This window comes from Acomys russatus, chromosome 13 (genome assembly GCF_903995435.1).
Source record: "Acomys russatus chromosome 13, mAcoRus1.1, whole genome shotgun sequence".
In the NCBI taxonomy this organism is placed as follows: Eukaryota; Metazoa; Chordata; class Mammalia; order Rodentia; family Muridae; genus Acomys; species Acomys russatus.
This window is the reverse complement of record NC_067149.1, coordinates 59,148,084-59,167,854: the sequence shown is the minus strand read 5'-3', so window position 1 is coordinate 59,167,854 and position 19,771 is coordinate 59,148,084. Positions and strand designations below refer to the sequence as shown.

Genomic DNA, 19,771 nt, shown 5'->3' with positions numbered 1-19,771 from the left:
GCAGGAGCAAGTATAAATTTAAGTTTGTGACAGGGCAGTAATTTCCAGCCATTAGCAGGAGATCTAATGTTCTAGCCTAGACCTTTGAGAAAATAAAGAAATAAAAAATGCATTCTAGGAAATTTTCAAACAGAACTGCATAATGCCTTAGAAGCTGAGTTCTACAAATAAGTGAACAAGATCCGGACAGTAATACAAAATTCTTAAGGTCATATGTGATCTCATTTCAAAGTTTTGTAAACGTAGTATCTTATTTATTAAATATAATTATGACAAGTAAACTGTATAAATTTATACTACAAAATAAAATTCCATGTGTAGCTTTTGAATATGTTGGGGCCTTTCCTAAGAATTTAACTTGTAAAATTTCAATTTGCTGTTTTAACAGCTGCTTTAGAGCCAGACATGGTGGTGGTACTTGCCGCTGATTCTGGGAGGCTAGAGCAGGAGCACGTTAAGCCCAAGGCCAGGCCAGTCTATAGACCCAAAGTTCAAAGGCCAGCCTATACCACATGAGACCTTACCTTACAAAAATAAAAAAATAAAGTTCCTCTACCAGAACATTCAGAACTAACCTTCATTGTATTAGTCAAGAATATATTTAAAGTACTCTATTGACAAAGTAACAGGAATATAGATACAGTACCATTCAGAAAATAATTTAGTAACTACTACAACTTAAGCGCTGCTTGAAATATAACTGCTCTCCTACCCGAATCATGTAAGTAGAATTTCATTTCGTTTGGAGTGCAAGGCAGCACATGTGCCTGTGACCCTGGCACTGGTGAGGCCCAAGACTAGCCTCGGCTACTCAGCAAGCTAGAGGCAACCTACACCAGGCCACATGGAGACCATAGCTTGAAAATGGATGAAAAGGGAGGAAGGGAGGGAGGGGGGAAGGGAGGAGAGAAAATTATTTTCCCAACTTGCTAGGGAACCATGAAATTGTATATTACAGTAGTTTAGCAAACATTTCTGTTTTACAATGCTAAAAAACCTTTTTCTATTTCACAATCTCTTTTGAGTGTTAACAGTTTTAAATATACATAATAAATGACACTCAGCTAAAACAATATTTATTCCACTTCTCTAGGTATCAGATTGCATTAGATTTAAAAAAGAAAAAAGAAAAAAAATTATTCTGAAATTTAAAATTTGAATCCAAATGTCAATTCAAACAAAAATAATCTAAGAAAAAGGTATATATATTACATATTTGCTATAAAAAGGCAGCATGTGAGAAAGCACTGAAGCATGTAATACAAAAATGAAATAAGACAATATTATGTTTTCTATGATTTATATAGCAAATTAGCATTCTAAACAATAACTCATTTTCAAAACCAGAATACCATATTCTTTCTAAACAAGACTAATTTATGGCTTCTTAAAAAAAATACTCAATACATTGTTTGAATTTCTACAAGTATCTAATGAATTAACTATCCAATACACAAGGAGTATTAAGTTACTCATGGGTCAGAAAAGCACTACTGTGGTGATCAAATGTTCTGGCAATGACAACAAAATGGTGAGAAATCACAGGAATTTAACCTTTGACCTCACCATCCTAATATAGTTTCTCTAATATAGGTTTACAGGTCTTAGTAAACATTTCAACTTTCTCACTAGCAAATTCTCTTTCCTACACAAGCCTGGCCATAGTCATATGTTTTCTAACTGCACCGTTTAAAAATAAAAGCTTCCTGGTTCTTACCTCAGATCCTGAAGCATGTGACAAGTCTCTTCACTGGCATCTTTCCTTGCTGCCTAAGCAGCTACAGAGATTGGGTTAGCAGCCATTTTGAGACAGCTGCACAGTCTCAGTTGCACAAAAGTGTAATTAAGATGGCTGCAACGTGCACTCAAGAACTCACACACTGAAAACTCAGCCATGTATCAAAGAAAGCCCCTCCCACTTTGTCAGGCTGCAGGAAACTGAACGCAGATAGCTAATGCATATACTGCAACAAACAATGCAGCCACTTAGGACACAGAAAAGAAAGCAGAAGGCAGCAAGCCAGTTTTGCAATAAAATGCCTGTGAATCCGGGCTTGCAATACAGAGTCTGTGCACACCCGATCCCAAACAACTTGAAATCCATGCCACATATTAGCAGTAACAGAGATAGAGCCAAATCACACAGAGCAAACACCAGGGAATTGCCTGAAAGAAAGCCTCCATTTCAGTCCAGAAAAACAAGGGAGGACAAAGTCTAGCCTTTGAACCCTGCTCAAGACCCTCTTTTTCTTTTCTACTTTTTCTTTTTTACCTTTAATGTAAAACATCCATCACAAGAGTGTCAAATCTGTTAAAGTTCTGTATTCATTTGACCAAGTTAATTTTAATTTTAAAAAGCTAATTAAAATTTCCCCACAGAGTCTAAGCTTCAAAAAACGCTCAATCTAGCATAATAGTTAGAGCTTACAATCACTTTTTAAAATTTAAACAATTACAGTCTTAAAAATAAGGTGGTAACAGAGCTTATTTTAGCAATCTCTCAAAAAATTAAATATCTCTTCTCTTTGTAGTCCATCGGTCACAGGAACATTTCCAGGCTACACAGAGCTCCCAATGTTTTGGTACTTGTTAAAGTGAATGAGGAATGCAGACTCCTTGTGAAGGAGAAACAGCGAGGACAAAGGGCACAGCCAGTCTGGAAGAGGTCTACCACATCGCATCTGAGAACACCCCAGCAAACCTGGCTTGGCCCCACAGGCAGCAGGAGAGCAGGCCGCTGGCCTCACAGCGCCCTCAGCTATGGAGTCCGGTGCCCTCCATTCTTCTTTGGTGTACTATCTTCCAGTTCAGTTAGCTTGTGTTGTTTAGTTAAATGTTGGTACTTAATACAACTTTTTAAGGGTTTAAGAAAGGTGACAGAAATGCAACTGAAAAAAAGATTGGCCTCCCAAGATGATAAATCATGTGGTTCATTACCTCATTTTATTTCTGTATATATTTGAAATATTCCATAAAATTTTTCTAATTGTTCGGCCTTGAAAGAAACTTTTATTCAATTTTCCATGAGATGAGCTGGCTAATGCCTGTGAAAACTGCCTTAACTGGTACATCAGAAAACAAAGCATTACACAGGACCCAAGCCTCATCAGTTCTCGTCTGGGGATCAAGCCTGGGCCTCGAGCAACATGCGCAGTGTTCCATACCACTGTCTCACTATGTAACCAAATCCCTGCAGTCAAGCTGTCCTCAAACTTGCAAGGGTCTGTACCTACGGCCACAACGCTAGGCTTACAGGTGTTTGTGAACCATGTGTGGTCAAGCACACGTTGTAGTTCCTCGAATACTGTGGCTGCAGATGACAGTCTATTCAGTAAGAACAAGACGTTAGAAAACTGGGAACATCTGGAGTAGATGTGATACTGCCTCAATCCTTACTCTGATTCCAAGGGCAGCTCACCCCACCCCCCCCCCCCCCCCCCCCCCAGCCCCACCCCCACCCCCACAAGTTTCTCCGTGTAGCCTTGGCTGTCCTGGACTCACTTTGTAGACCAGACTGGCCTCGAACTCACACTGATCTACTTGCCCTGCCTCCCAAGTGCTAGGATTGTAGGCATGAGCTTTATCACCAATCTGTGACAGCTAAAACAGGCTCAGAGATTAAATAAGTCAAAAATGAGTAAGAGCTGCAAAGTAACCCAGCTGTACACACAGTTTCATTCCACACAGCTTTCCTAACCCCAACTGGCTCTCTCCATCTGATATACATGTCAGGCTGTTACAGGGAGTTTGTGTCCCTGTTTACATCTTCTGTTCTGTATTCCAAAAAACAGGCTAGTTCACTAGATAATTTTCTTCTGGATTCAATATTTGAGACAAAGTCTCACTCTTTAGGCCTATACTAGCCTTAAATTTATAGCATTCCTCAGCCTTCCAAAGTCCTGGAATAACAGGCATGGGCTAGAACACCGGCAATCAGAATGACCACTGATAGTTCTCTCCTTACCCCCTCCACTGTGCCCATCATGCAAACCTGGTATAACTGCTCTCAAGATCTTCAATTCCCATCTCACTGCATTTACTACACTCCAACACTCTCTTCATTTATCATGTAAAGACAGAAACTGCATCTTCATTTGTCTTCCATTTGAATATCATTTTTCCATTCAATAGTGTAAAACTATCTCAACAGACAGTATTTTGAGACTTTCATTTTGTTTCTGACCCAAAATCTCATAAAATTGTGCATTTTATGAACCTTCACTTGTGTAGGGTCTCTTTTCTTATGTCCTAATTTTTCTCCTGCAAGACTGAGTTCAGAATCCAATGTGGTAAAGATGCCTTTTGTAGAGCACATTCCAGTTTTGAGTGTTTTGACAATGTCTACTGTTTGCATAGAATAGTGAAACTGCTATAGAAAGACTGCTTATTTTTGTTTCAACTTTTTGTTTGTTGTTGTTGTTTTTGTTGTGTGCATATGCATGCAGGAGTACATATGTATGTCCATATGCATGCGTATCAGACAACTTCCAGGAGTCAGTTCTCTCCTTCCAGGGACAGAACTCAGTTGGGCTTGTGCAGTACCCTGACCCACTTCCAGGTTGGTTGTTTCTTAATTAGAATATAATGTAACAGATTTCATTATGACATTTTCACATAACTTAATTACTTGTCTTTAAATTCTATTAAAATTTCTAAGTCTAACATTGCTTGACTTAATGTCACAAATTATCTTTTAGGAAGTTTTACATGAGATCATTTGTAAGAAGCCCCATCATTTATTTGTAAAAATAAATGAGTTGGAAAGAATTTTTAACATTAGGTGAACAGTTCCACTACAATCTCACACTTAATCTCTTTCAATGAGAAAGTAGCATGCTTTGCCACATTCCTCCAATTTCAGTATTACAGTGATGCAGGCACGCCCAAGCTACAGCCTACACCGTCAGGATGGATTGTCATCTGGTCGAATGCATTTGTAAATGACAATGTCATGTTGTAATGTCAAACATCTAGACATCCCTGAAAGTGAGTGTGACAACCACTAACTTTATGTCCAGAGAATATAATCATTTGACAGGAACTACACAAGTAATAACGAAGGAGGAACGAGTCAACTACTGTAGTTTTTATTCATCATGTTAGTGGAATAACGATGTATATGTAAATGATTGAAAACCATTTAAAGTCTTAATTGTTCTGGTAGGCCATTCTATCTATTTAGTTATGGCATCCTACACAAATTATTGTTTTATATATATATCTTGGGGGGGGAGGCAAAAAGGGGCACTAAGACACAAAGTAAACTGCTTCATTAGCTTTTCTGGGTTCTAACTCAAAAAGTTTAACTTTACCTTTTCCCTGTCTTATTTCTTAGGTTACTGACTAAAATCCTAAAGGCATTTTGCCCTGATACTTGGCTTTCTCACCCTGCCCCACTTTTTGGAGACACCCTGCCCCTCCTTTGCAACAGTTACAGTAGTCCATAGCTAAACCTGCTTGCTTTCTTGGACCCTAACTCAAAAGGCACACATTTCCCTTCCTCCTCATCTCCCTCAAGGCAGCTGTGAGTAAAAGCTTTTGCCACCTATCCTGAAAGCCTGTTTTAACCCCTGGGTATCACAGGGTGGAAGGCAAGAATCAATTCCCTCTAGTACTTCAATGTCCTCCACACCCACGCAATCTGCCCCATAAAATAAAATAAACTTGTAATTTTCTTAAAAATTAAGGTACAAACTCAAACAATTCACTTTTCCACATCTCATTTCATTCCCTTAATCTTACTAAAATTACAAATAAGAAGGAGGATTTTTGGATTTGTCTTTCTGTGCTTGGATCAAATCCCTAGCTTTGCCCATGTTAGGCAAGTACTCTTTTACTGAGCTTTGATCCCATCCTAGTTATGAAATTATTTTAAGGCATAATTTCTTTCTTTAAATGAAAGTCAGATGCAACAGCTAGGAAGATCTGGGAGGCTGAAAACATATTCCAAGCTGCAGGTGGTTAAAGACAAATGGGAAAGGGGCTCTGTCGGTGGTGAGAGCTATGAGAAGCAGAAAGAACTCTAGATACCCTCATCAAAACCAGTCCAGGGAGCAGGAGTTTTCCTCAAAACTAGTAAAGATCTGAAAATATCGCCAACTGAAATGATAGTACAGGGGTCAGCAGTTTTATTCTGTAAGAGGGCTTCTGGAGCATTTTACAAGGTGCTGGATTCCAACTCTAGCAACAACCACCAAAAAAGAAAAGAAGGAATTAAAAAAAGAAGAAGAAAAACAAGAGTGAAAGGTACAACTGAAAACTGACAGGGTGCATGTAAATTAAGAGACTCTTAACCCTCTTCCTTCATGAATCAGAATGTTATTCTCCATGTATAAAAATGAAAACCTTTTGTGGGGGGAATGGAAGTAAAAAGATTGACACGGGTTTAAAACTCAGCATCTACTTTAAGAAAAAGTGTGAGGAAGTGCGCCTGTAATCCCAGGGCTGGGAGCAGAACCAAGAAGCTCCCAGGGCTTACTGGCCTACTAGTCTAGTTGAATTGGAAACACCAGATTCAATGAGAGACCCTATCTCAAAAAATAAGATAAGTGATTGAGGAAGACATACAACACTGACCTCTGGCCTCCACATTCACATATTTGTTAATATGCAGCCCCACACATAAATGTGTGTATATATACATGTGCATAAACTTACAAAAAGGAAAGCATAAGTGTCTGACCAACACAAAACCTAAAACATTTTGAGGAGCCCACCAAAAATGACCTACCCGAATCATACTAGAGAAAAATTTAAATTTATCCAAATGTAGACATTTCAATTGGCTTCCATCTACCATGTTACACCATGTAGTAAGTCCAGAAAAAGGAACTCAAATCTTTCACATCAAAGACAGGAAGCAAATGCCAAAAAATACAATAAGCAATACATTATACATCAAGAAGAAAACTTAAAACCTTTTACTATGTGGAGGAAAAAAGTTGTACTTTTAACCCTACAACAGAATAGTACAGACAGACAGAATAGTACATGTAGGAAATGAAAAACAGAAGTTAGTATAAGAAATTAAAAATCAGCTGGGTGTGGTGGCACATGCCTTTAATCCTAGCACTCAGGATGGGAGGCAGAGGCAGGCAGATATTTGTAAGTTTGAGGCCAGCCTGGTCTACAAAGTGAGTCTAGGACAGCCAGAGATGTTACACAGAAAAATCCTGTCTCGAAAAACCAAAACGTAAGAAAGAAAGAAAGAAAGAAAGAAAATTAAAAATTCAGCCAGGCAAACTAAAACAAACCTTGATGAACATGAAGAAAACTGTTTAAGCAAAAAGCAAAGTATAAACAGAAAAACAATGGAGTTAAAGTATCTATTCAAAAATTAAAAACGGAAGGCCCAAATAACAGAAGATATCACCAATGAAATCATTTAAGAAAATATTCCAATGTATACTACTGAGCCCTTCCTTCCTGTGTATAATCTTCCATTGCAAAGCAAAGGAAAATGACTTCAAGCTAGAGTTCTATACCCAGCCAAACTATCAGACATTAAAATATCAAATTTTTTCTGACATAGGTTTTTAAGAACAAAAATATCTCATATATCCTGTCTAAAAAGACAATAAGAATCACTACATATTATAGTTTCCTCCTCCTCCTCAAAGTCAACCAAAATATGGGACATATGGAAAACAAGAGTCCTATAAGAAAAAGAAGGCCAAAGATACTTATTGTGACATAAAAGAGTCATTACCCTCATGAATAAAGATCTGTATGAAGGAACTAGGTCAAGATTTTCATGGTAGTACTAATGCAAAGCAGACAACTTTGTGAAAGTAGTATTTAATGTTGATAAGTTTATTCAGAAAGACTCTCTCTCTCTCTCTCTCTCTCTCTCTCTCTCTCTCTCTGTGTGTGTGTGTGTGTGTGTGTGTGTGTGTGTGTGTGTGTGTGTGTTTTTACAGGTGAGAGGCAGAAGCTAGCCCATGGCACGGGTTATGTGTGGAGGTCAGAGGGCAATCTGTAGTTGTCAATTCTTTCCTTCCACTTTGTGGGTTTCAGGAACTAAACTCAGGTGATAAGGCTTGGCAGCAATCAGCTTTACTCATTAGAGTATCTCATGGAACATCTCTTAACTTTTTATAAATCAGTCTATATGTTTTCAGTAAGAGGTGAACATAGTTACCGTCAAGGATTAATATGCTTTCTGAACCGGCAAGACAGCTTAGCAGGTAAAAGCATTAGCCCCAAAAAAGCCAAGACTGAGTTAAATCCCCAGAACTCATAATGAGAGAACCAACTTGAAAAGGCAGCCTCTGGGGCTGGAGAGATGGCTCAGAGATTAAGAGCTTTGACTGCTCTTCCAGAGGTCCTGAGTTCAATTCCCAGCTACCACATGGTGGCTCACAACCATCTGTAATATGCTCTAATCCTCTCTTCTGGCAGGCAAGCATACATGCCGGCATAATGCTAAATGAATAAATAAATCTTTTTTTTTTTTAAAGGCATCCTCCACATGCTTGTGAACATACACACATGGTGATGATGATAATAATAACTTTAATATTTAAAGAATCTACTTTCCTAAATCAAATTTGTAACCATGACCACAGTAAAAGTGTTACCTTTAAGAATAAATCTTACATTTAGTATGACACCAAACAAGGAAACCATCTCAAGTGGAGAATGACTCTTCAGAAGAAATCAATTTAGTATCTCTTCTGAAAGTTATATATTCCAAGCTTAAATAAAATAAAGAATGCTGGGCATGGTGGTGCACGCCTTTAACCCCAGCACTCAGGAAGCAGAGACAGTAGATCACTGTGAGTTGGGAGGCCAGCCTAGTCTACAAAAATCAGTCCAGGATAGCTAAGGCTACACAAAGAAACTGTGACTCGGAAAATAATAATAATAATAATAATAATAATAATAATAATAATAATAATAATAATAATAATAATAATAATAGAATATATCCACTTCTGACAGTCTGGAACATTGATGTATGAGAATTTTTAAGAACTGTATAATACACTACTACGATAGTTAACAACAGATGAAAACTCATTCAGATGAACCAGATGGCTCTTGATTCCCAATCATGTATTTATCAAAATCTGATAAAGTCTAATGCATCGTAAAATACCTGGACAGAAGTGAGTATCTCCTTAGAGCTAATTAAATTACTAAGTGTCTGGCACAGTACCACATGCCTGTAATCCCTTAACTCTATGTGTTAAGTGGTAGAAGCCTTCTTAGAAGTACAAGATAATGAAGAAAGAGAATTATTTGTTTGCCTCATGAGTCACTTTCTAGCCTGGTTTGGTTGTGGCAGTAAGGCTGCTGTGAGTTTGTCAGCTGGTCTTTCATCTCAGCCTCCCAAGTAACCAAGACAAAGGCCCGAATTACCATGCTAACACCGCCTTAGTCCAGCATGTTCCATAGCCTTTCCTGATGAATGGAGAAAGGGAAGCTGCGCACCCTGGGCGGTTCTATAGGAAGTGGAAGAGATGGGCAGGCAGTAATCCTGTCTGGGTCTAGTCCCTAAAACACTTCACTCCATCCCTAACTTCAGCAAAGACAACTGTGTCAAGAAAATGACTATTGGAAAAAACTGATTTTTTTTTTTCATCATAAAGAGGTGTACTGTAAATCTAGTGGTCATAATAAACATGTGGCGGGGCTGGAGTGATGAGTCAGTGGTTAAGAGCACTGTCTGCTCTTCCAGAGGTCCTGAGTTCAATTCCCAGCAACCACATGATGGCTCACAACAATCTAATAATGTGAGAATGCTCTCTTCTGGCGTGCAGGTGTACATGCAGATAGAGCACTCATATACGTAAAAATAAATAAATATTTTTAAAAATAAATAAATATTTTAAAAAATAAGCATGTGGCTTGTTTAGTTTTTATTTAATAAGTCAGTCTTAAAACCAGATTCTCACACAAAAATTTATAATTCACTTTTCTAAATGTTTACACTCTTTATTAGAGTACATTATCAAACATACGTTTAAATTACTTTTCAACACATTTAAATTCTACCTCTATAGTCAAGATTATTGTCCATAAGGACTTTTAAAATTGCATTATGAGCCAGGTGTAGTGGCGCACACCTTTAATCCTAGCACTCAGGAGGCAGAGGCAGGTGGATCGCTGTGAGTTCAAGGCCAGCCTGGTCTAAAAAGTGAGTCCAAGACAGCCAAGGCTACACAGAGAAACCCTGTTTCAAAGCAAACAAACAAACAAACATAAATTTGCATTATGTGTTTATGTGTGTGAGGAGTTTGTGCCATGGCACACATATGTAGGTCAGATAACAACTTGGAGTCAGTTAATTCCTTCCAACTTTAAGTGAATCCCAGGGGTAGAACGGAGGTTACCAAGCTTATAAAGCATGTGCCTTAACCTGCTATGGCCTTAAAAGATTTTATTATCAATGAGGCAGGCGTGTGTGTGTGTGTGTGTGTGTGTGTGTGTGTGTTTTCAAGTGCCCAAAGAAAACATGAAAGCACCAAATGCTGCTACAGGCATACGTACGTAAACCACCTGATGTAGGTTTTAGGAGGTAAACTTGGGTCCTCTGCAAAAGCAACACATTCTACTCCTCTCTAGCCCTAACACTGCACCACATAGATGTTAACTTAAATCTATTTTCAGGGAAAGGAAGGATGGCAATAGCGCTCAGGATTAGAGTGCTTGCTTAGCAAGTATGAGGCCCTAGGTTTAACACGCAATACTGCAAAAAGAATGAACTAGCATAAAAACTAAAGGAAGGCAAAGTGCAGAGACCAATTGCCCAAATCACAATACAAACCCCAATAGTTCTTTATTCTAATTTGTTTTAAGAAAATGCTTTGCCTTTGTTCTTTCTGTCTTTCATTCACTTGTTTCACCCTGGAATGTTTTTTGAGAGTCTCGTGTTACACCTGAAATGATTAAGCAGCTGAGGGTGACCTTCAACCTCTGCTACTTCTGCCTCTACCTCCAAAGTGCTGGCGACACCACACAGGTGTTCAAGATTATGCCCAGTCTTATGTAGTTGTGAGGATCAAATCCAAGACTTCATGCACACTAAGAACTCACTCTGCCAACTCCTGCTACAGCTACAGCTCCAACCTTCAAATTACTTCAATATAATGAAGGAAGGAGAGATTTATACAAACATAGTACACAAATAATTAGTTGCATCATTCCATCTCTTCCTCAAAGCTTTACTCTTTTGTGTGTTTTCTAGAATTGGATCTAAGGTGATGAACCCGTAGCCAGACTGAGCTATCTTATACCATGACCTTGTCTCAAAGCCTGTCCTTTAATCAGCCTTCAGGAGGCAGAGAGAATGGCTCTCTGGATTTGAAGCCAGCCTGAACTACTTAAGGCCAGCCAAGGTTAGGCAGTAAGACGTCTCAAAAACAAAACGGCCACAACAAAAAGACAGGAAGAAAAACAGAACTAAAGAGGTTAGGGGACACAGCTCAATCAGCAGAGAGCTTGCCTAGCACGCAAGAAAGCTCTGAGTTCAATCTCCAAGGACACGAGGGTACATGCCTGTAAAACCAGCACTCAGGAGGTGGGAGGGGCATGAGGAGGGAGCCAGGAAGGGTGGGAAAGGGGGGAGTGGTTCAGAGAGGAAAAAAAAGGAGAAAAAGAACAGAAAAAAAGACAAGAAAATAAGGAGGAGGGGAGGAAAAATAAAAGAAAGTGACAAATTCTTGTTTCTAACATTTGCAATGTGCCGCCCCTGTTCTGTCTGGCACGAAGACGGCAACATTCACGCGCTGCTCCGGGTCACAGGTCCTTGTCTAGGAGCAGTCTGCCGTACACCAAGGCAACAAATGCTGCAGACTCCACAAGAAACTGAGCCCATCTCAACCAACGTCAAAGGGAACAGAAAAAGGGTAACATCAGTGAATTTGTTTGAAAAAGACCCAAAAGCAGGACTAAAATGCCAGCATCGTAATGCTTGGTATCTATTTCCTAGATTCATCTTCACAAAGCCAAGAAGATTTTACTCTTTGAGTTCTCTTTATTTCTTTTCAGGCTTCTACAAGTTCAATAAAATAATATTTGGACATTAACCAGACTTTTCAATATAAAAAAGTATAATTAGATCATTAGTAATTAATAATACGAGCTGGGTGTGGTGGTGCACGCCTTTGATCCCAGCTCTTAGGAGGCAAAGGCAGGAGGATCTCTGTGAGTTTAAGGCCAGAAAAAAAAAATTATTTTAGTAATATGTCACTGCAATCAACACAAAGAAATGAACACTAAGAAAACAATAAAATAGCATCTTATTGAAAGATCATAGAAACCATAAGTTTTCCCAACATTTCCTAAAGACATTACATTTTAGGAATCTAGAAGAAATTTACCCTATTCATGACTATTTAGGCATATGATTTTAAAATTCCTAAAATATAAATTTACTGTACCTAATTATAAACAAAGGCTATTATCATTTTGATTTAACCAAAAGAATCTAATGTTCATCTGCAAAATCACACATTAGCTAACACAACTGTGAAAACAAGTTGTGGGTATTTCAATAAAATAATATATAGCACTATAAAATACATTCATATAGTATTTGATACAGTGTATGGCCTTATAACACCTTGCAACTTTGAGGACCTTTGTTCTTGCCCCAGGACCCACATAAAAAGGTTGGCTGTCGTGGTCACACATGTAACCCCAGTACTGGGAAACAGGAGGATCCCCAGGGTTTACTAGCCAGACACTCTAATATAATTGGTGAGCTCCAGGCTAATGAGAGACCCTCTCTGCAAGGAGGTAGCTAGAGACAAACATTCCTGCATCTGTTCACGCACACACACACACACACACACACACACACAAAACACATGCCTATATGTACATTCCTATCAATTCATACACGAATGATCTATAGATTTCTGTAAACATATCCATAGAACACCTTAAAAACCAATGGATGCCAGCAGAAGAAACAAATTTGTTTAAACCTAATACAAATTATGATCAAAATAAGCACCCAGAGATGCAAATGTAACTCAATGGTTGACACTTACCTGACAGGTACAAATCCCTGAGTTCAACCCCCAGTAAAACACACACACACACACACACACACACACACACACACACACACACACACACACTTTATCAATGTTAAAAATCAATGAAAAGAGAGCTAGGCTGTCGGTGGTAGTGCACGTCTTTAATTCCTGCTTTAGGGAGGCGAGGCAGAGGATCTCTGTGGTGAGTTCAAGGCCAGCCTGGTTCACAAATCTAGTTCCAGAACAACCAGGACTATTAGAGAAACCCTGTCTCAAAAAAAGAGAGCTAGAGAAATGAAAGGACCTGAGTTCAAAGGCTAGAAGCTACGTAAAACTAGACATGGCAGTGCATGTTATAAGTAATCCAAGAGCTCTCACAGGAAGAGACAGGAAACCGCCCAGAAGCTCATAGGGGACCTAGCCTGGTGAACCCAATACAAAGCAATTAAGGCATCCTGCCACAAAGTAGGAAACAAGGACAGGTACCAGAGCTTGTCCTCTAACGTCTACACAGACACCAAGCCCATTCTCACATGAACACATGTGCAAGTATACGCCCATACCACACATACACAAAAATTATGTCTAAATAATAATAAAGTCCTAGAAGAAAATGAAATGAAAAAAATGCATTTCACAACAGGCAATACTTTGACTGTAGAGAAAGAAGATCTCAAATAAGTCACAAATTTAAAAGGCAGTGCCCGCAGGCATGGTGGCACAGGCCTTTAATTCCAGCACTGGGGGATACAGGGAGTAGGGGCCCAGAGGCAGGTAGATTCCTATAAATTCTAGAACAGTCTGGTCAAACTAGTGAGGTAGCATAGAGAGCAGAACCAGGCAGCTCTGGTTCTACATAACAACTTCTAGTCTGGTCTGGGCTACAGAAGAGACTTTGTCTCAATAAATAGTGATTGATTAACAAATCAACAAATCTGAAGCTATCTGATAATAGATATTTTCATAGTACAGCATTATATAATTACTAAAAACAAGGTTTAGAATAATAAGAAGGGAAGATATTCATCAGATGTTAATTTTTTAAAGTGGGAATTGTGCTGGGGATGTAGCTGGGCATCACAGTGTGTGCTTAGCATGCCTGAGGCCCTTGATTTGATCCACAGAATCACGCAAAAGGATGGGGAAAAACCAAAAATTAAATAAAAAATTAAGCTGGGCTGTGGTGCTGCATGCCTTTAATCCCAGCACTTGCAAGCGGATCAAGGCCAGCCTGGTCTACATAATGAATTCCGGGACAGGCAGATTAAAGAAACCCTGTCTTGAAAACCAAAGTAAGTACATAAGTAAGTAAATAGATAAATAAAGGTAAGTATTTATATCCACCATGGCAAAAGTAAAATCGCAAAAGTCAACAGAATAGTTGAGTGCCTATTCATAAAGCTTAACTTAATACTAAATCTTCATAATGTGTAAGCTTACAGTATTTAAACACAGAACCATTTACAATAATTTTAAAGTTAATTTTAATAATTCAAATACTTTTTAAAAATAAAATTTTAATTTAATAACTCAATTATTCCAGCCTGGCTTTTTCTAAATTATATACTTAAAATTTACAAAACTACAATGGTTTTAAGTAACTTCAGTAACTGTTCATACTTTGAGTAACCTAGTTTTTATATATTATATATACACTATATAGCTATGCAAAGCTTTGTTCAGTCATCACCAAACTAAAATTTCAAAATGTATTTGTTTCTGACAAAATAATAAGAATAAGCCACTGGCATTCAGACAATTCATTAATTTTAGTAAACTTAAAATTACACTTATCCTCTAAGAAACATAATAGCAAAATCGTCCCATCAATATTGAAATTATATTATATTCTTCCAGTACCTCTTATGATTCAATATTAATTAGCCCAAAACACAAACACCCAAGTATTCAAACAAAAGCTTAAGGTTAGATATATAAATCACAGTAACAGGAGTACAAATACGGGTGCGGGGGAAGCACCTCAGAAGGATGAGAGAAGTCTCCAAGGTACAAAACTGTCTTCATTCCGTGTACAAGATAAGAAAGGCTCAGGGATCACACTAATGGTCAAACTCAGGCCTGTTACGGGGAGAACAGAAGACTCCTTCATACCCCTCCATTCCATGCCATATGTCACACACCATTAAAAACACACACACACACACAAAAAAAAAAACAAAGAAAACTCAGCCCAAAATGCTCCTTTCAATTATATCCTATTATTTCTAAGAGTATTTGTTACAGGCAATAAAGATATCCCAAACCAACCAATATTTTATGCAGTAACACTTCATTTGACAACAGACCGATTCAAACTTAAGTTACATAATCAACCAAAAAAGCGAATATATGTATGAATGACAGGTGAAGTTTATGAAACGATTTATGAGGTTTTACACTAGTAAGAAATAAGTCGCCAAATTTTTTAAAAAGATATGAAATATGTATGTGACCCAATTGTGCTACATAAAATTTAACTTTAGTGGCGTCACAACTTTAACCAGTAGCACACCCATAGTTATTTTAAGAAACTAAAACCAGAACATATAGAGCTAAAAAAAATTCTAAGTGTACATCGTGCACATATACTACACTGTACAAATTTTTAAAACTCATAATTTTTGAGTCACTTAATCCATAAAGGCCTCAATGTAACTTGGAATTATTTTTTTAATTCCTCATCAAAAAAGATAATCAAATGTAATAGCTTATACATCACAAAGTGATGAGAAAAACGAGTACATTAATTATTTTTAACAATTATCCAACTGAAGAAATAATAGAACTAAAAACATGCAAAATTCTAGTGTTTGACAAACTGTTCAGGATTAAAACTTCACTGACTTTTGATGAACTTGTAAAAAAAGAAAAGAAAAAGAAAAAAATACGTGAAAAAAAAAATCCTTAAGATTAAAGTTAACTGACTTGTACATTCTCTTCCTGTCCTTCTCCCAAACTAGTATTTCAAAAAATAAAACAGTAATTAGTTTCTGTTTTGTAAACATCGCACATCCAATTGCGAACTGGTAAAAACAAGGTTAAAAATGTATTTACAAAAGTGCAGCTTAAGTAAATGCACTTCCCCTGAGAACACCACTAGGTGCCGATCTTACCTCCCTAAACAGAACGCGAATCCAGAAATACCTAACTAAACGCGAAATTATAATCGAGAACCACAAGAGGCACTTTGTACACAAAATGAAGTCTGCACTTGTGAGACAATCAGGGAAATAAACGATTTTAGGGGGGAAGGTGTAGGTGTAAGACGCGGGAGAAACGTTTTCCTCGGAAAACGTGGTAAGAGAAGAGCAACAGGATGAAACCCCCTCGAGAATGAGAAAAATTAAATCTAGAACCCAAATGGCGTCCAACAAGAACATTAGATCTTGAAAATGAATATTGCGCTTGCGCAGCCACCGCCCGGCCAGCTGCTCAACTGCAGCTAGAGCCCGACCCCAGACGATCACGTGCTCCCATGCAGCGCCCGCCCGCAGCTTCGCAACCGCGCAGGCGCAAACTCCACTCCCGCAGCCGCCATAATGCGGTCTTGACTCTTCCGAAATACAATAATTATTTCGCCGTCTGTGGTTAGAGCAGCCTCTGGCGCTCGCATATACCTTCAGGGGCGGGAGGTGAGGGACTGGGACCCGGGTTCCTTCCCACACAGCCGTCCCGCGCAGCCGTCCCGGACGCTGCCGTCTCAGCCGTGCGCTCCACTCCGCCGCCTCCGCAGATTCAAAAACAAACCCGCTTCTACCCTGCACGCGCCGGGGGCCGTTATGCAAATAGGAGGGGGCGGAGCTCCACGGGGCGCACGGTGTTCCCCGCCCACTGTGCCGTCGGCCAATGAACTCACGCGATGCCTATTCTCCATGCAAATCTCCTGGTTTTTTATTTGAATGAGGAACTTTGGCCACGCCTCCTGCCTTGAAAATGAGAACCAGGTCTGCGGTGGTGGCGCTGCGGTCCTTTCAAATCCCGTCCTGAGGTAATTTTTTTTTTTTTTTTTCCGGTTGGCTTTTTCCTCCTCGAGGTGTTTTTTTGCATGGAGATTCCTCAGTGGGCACCTTCTATGACACTTGAGAAAAGAACTAGGTGAGTGTTTAAAAAGCGAAAAGATATTCCCATAAAGTCTAGAATCCTAGGATACGATGATTATTCAGCATTTTATTTTAATTTTTACCTTTTTTTGTTTTGTTGAGGCAGATTCGTGCAATTTACCCCAGTCTAGCCTTGAAGTTGGTACATAGCCTCACTGGTCTGGAATTCGAAATCATTCAAGTATTGTCTACAGGTAACATTTATTTTTTAAGTCCATTAAATGTATTAATCGTCAGGATGTGAAGAAGAAACTTTTTTTTTTTTTTTTAGGTAATCTGTAACAGAGCAAGCACTACCAATCACACCCTCAAACTTCCTACTGTAAGTTCACATATCCCTGAAGAAGAAATAATAATCACTGTTCAACTAAACTGAGAAAGCTACAATATAGAAAAGACTCTACATGTGTTTTTGCAAACCAGTAAGAGCCAGAAAAAATATTAGGTAGAAAGTTTAATCACTTAAAATGTAATTTCTCCCTTGAAGTGTTTGTTTAATAGTAACTTAAGCAATCCCTATGTTCCAACGCTGTTGGGTGACTGTCAGTGCTGAGCAAACCGGTACTCTCATAACCAGCTGTAATAGCTCATGGGTGGCATGCCTGCAGCACTCCAGGAGGGTGAGGCTGAGCTTGAGGGAACAAGCACCACCCGGGCCACATGCTTCCAGATCATCCTGGGCTTGAGACACTCTGCAATGTTCACAGCTTTAATTATTACCTGTTCCTGACAGTTCAACCAGGATGCTAAACAGGCAAAAAACAAGGAATTATAAATTCAACAAACAACTCCTGAGGACAAACACTATGGTACAGTATCCAGAATCTTTTCAGAGCCAAACTGTCTACAAGCTGGGCGAATGCTTTACTGCTTAGTGGTAGCTTCAAACCAAAATGGACAGAGTTGTGGGAGAAGCCCACAACCCTCACCACTAAATTCAGTTCTTTTCCCGTGTAATCCCTTTGGCTTGGATGTGAGTGGAATTTGTGGTTATCTGTGTGTATCAAAGGTGGATGGGACAGGAGGTGGGGGCTCAGAAGAAAACAACTAGGTGAATCTCAGACTTCAAGGCCAGCCTGGTTTACAAAGACAGTTCCTGGACAGCCAGAGCTACACAGAGAAACCCTGGTTCAAAAAAAGAAAGAAAAGGCTGGGCATAGTGATGCATGCCTTTAATCCCAGCAGGTGGATCTCTGTGTGTTCGAGGCCAGCCTGCTCTACAAAGCAAAGTCCAGACCAGCCAAGGCAGAGAAACTCCATCTCAGAAAAACAAACAAACAAACAAACAAAAAGACAAAAGGTGGAAGATTTTCCTAGATATAATTAAGATCCTAAATTGATTTTGAGTAGAGAGAGTGGGTTTTGTTTGTGTGTGTGTTTTGTTTTGTTGGGGGTTTTTTGTATGTTATCTTGTTTGTTTTAGTTTTTTGAGACAGGGTTTCTCTGTGTACTCCTGGCTGTCCTGCACTCACTCTGCAGAACAGGCTGCCTTCTAACTCACAGAGACCTGCCTGCCTCTGCCTCCTAAGTGCTGGAACTAAAGGTACATGCCACCACAACCAGCAAGAGAGATTATCTTGAGTAGAACTAATTTAATCTAGCAGGAGACCTTTGAAAAGGAAAACACCCAGCCGGCTGTGGTGGTATACAACTCTAATGCCAACACTCAGGAGGCAAAGACATGGACATCTCTGCGTTTCAGGTCAGCTTGGCCTACAGAGTGAGCTTTAGGACAGCCAGGGCTACACAGAGAAACCTTGCCTCAAAAAACAAAGATAGAAGCCGGGCATGGTGGTGCACCTGTTTGATCCCAGCACTCGGGAGGCAGAGGCAGGCGGATCATTGTGAGTTCGAGGCCAGCCTCTAAGCCTGGTGTACAAAGGGAGTCCCGGACAGCCAAGGCTGTCTCGGAAAAAAAAAAAAAAGAAAAGAAAAGAAAGAAAAAGGAAAGCAAAATGTGACCTCCACACCTTCCTACTCTACCCCTCCCCCATGCCATGGGTGTCTGTTATTGTTGGAACAGACCTAGGTGTGTTGTTTAGGGAGGATTGGAAGGACTTTGCAATAAAGCCAATGAGTGTTGAGACCTCAGTGAGTTCTTACATTAGCGCTCTGGAGCTAAGAATGTTGAGAGCAGTGCAGACAACAGAGGCCTGGCTTGTGCAGTTTCAGAGAGCAGCAAATACTCCTCCAGGCCACTTGCGTGAAGATTTTGTGTTGTCTTGTCAGCTGGAGCTGAGGAATCAGCTGTGATTAACAAGGAACCAGAACCACTAAAGTGGAACCTTTGCTTTGCTGGAACAGTGGCTGCTGTGACTTCATCTGGGGCTGAGGAATCACCTGTGAATAAGAGGGGCCAGCTTCACTGAGGTGAAATCTTCTGGGAAGCGTTTCCTCAGGGCCATCACACGGAAGATGTGTTCTAGAGGTAGCCAAGGTGATGCTGTTTCATGCTGTTGGCCAAACTGGGTTGTTTAAAACTCACCCAAGTGAGCCTCCATGTAGGTGTGGGGAATCAAACCAAGGTTCTCTGGTAGAACAACAGGTAGTGCTGTTACTCACTGAGCCATCCTTCAACCCATGTGTGTTGCCTACTGCACTTCTGCATAGGGATGCGTCACCTGAGGCCAGCTGCATGCTAGCCTACCCTTTTTTTTTTTTTTTTTTTTTTTTTTGGTTTTT

The 19,771-nt window shown here is 39.4% G+C and overlaps 1 protein-coding gene across 5 annotated transcripts in view; it reads right to left on the bottom strand.

Annotated features, from left to right (window-relative positions):
• The window catches only part of Atf7ip (activating transcription factor 7 interacting protein), an 85,367-nt gene extending 68,594 nt beyond the window's left edge, over positions 1–16,773 (bottom strand). Inside the window, exon 1 of one of the 5 annotated variants that reach the window (XM_051155490.1) lies at positions 16,607–16,773. Coding sequence is in view for 4 of the 5 variants with exons in the window: in XM_051155489.1 (XP_051011446.1) it covers positions 1,718–1,734 (17 nt within the window). In the remaining variant the exon portion in view is untranslated. Of the gene's footprint in view, positions 1–1,717; positions 2,637–16,606 lie in introns of those variants that run through there. The other 4 variants (XM_051155489.1, XM_051155488.1, XM_051155492.1 and 1 more) reach the window with 4 other exon arrangements.
• Positions 16,774–19,771: the final 2,998 nt, after the last annotated feature.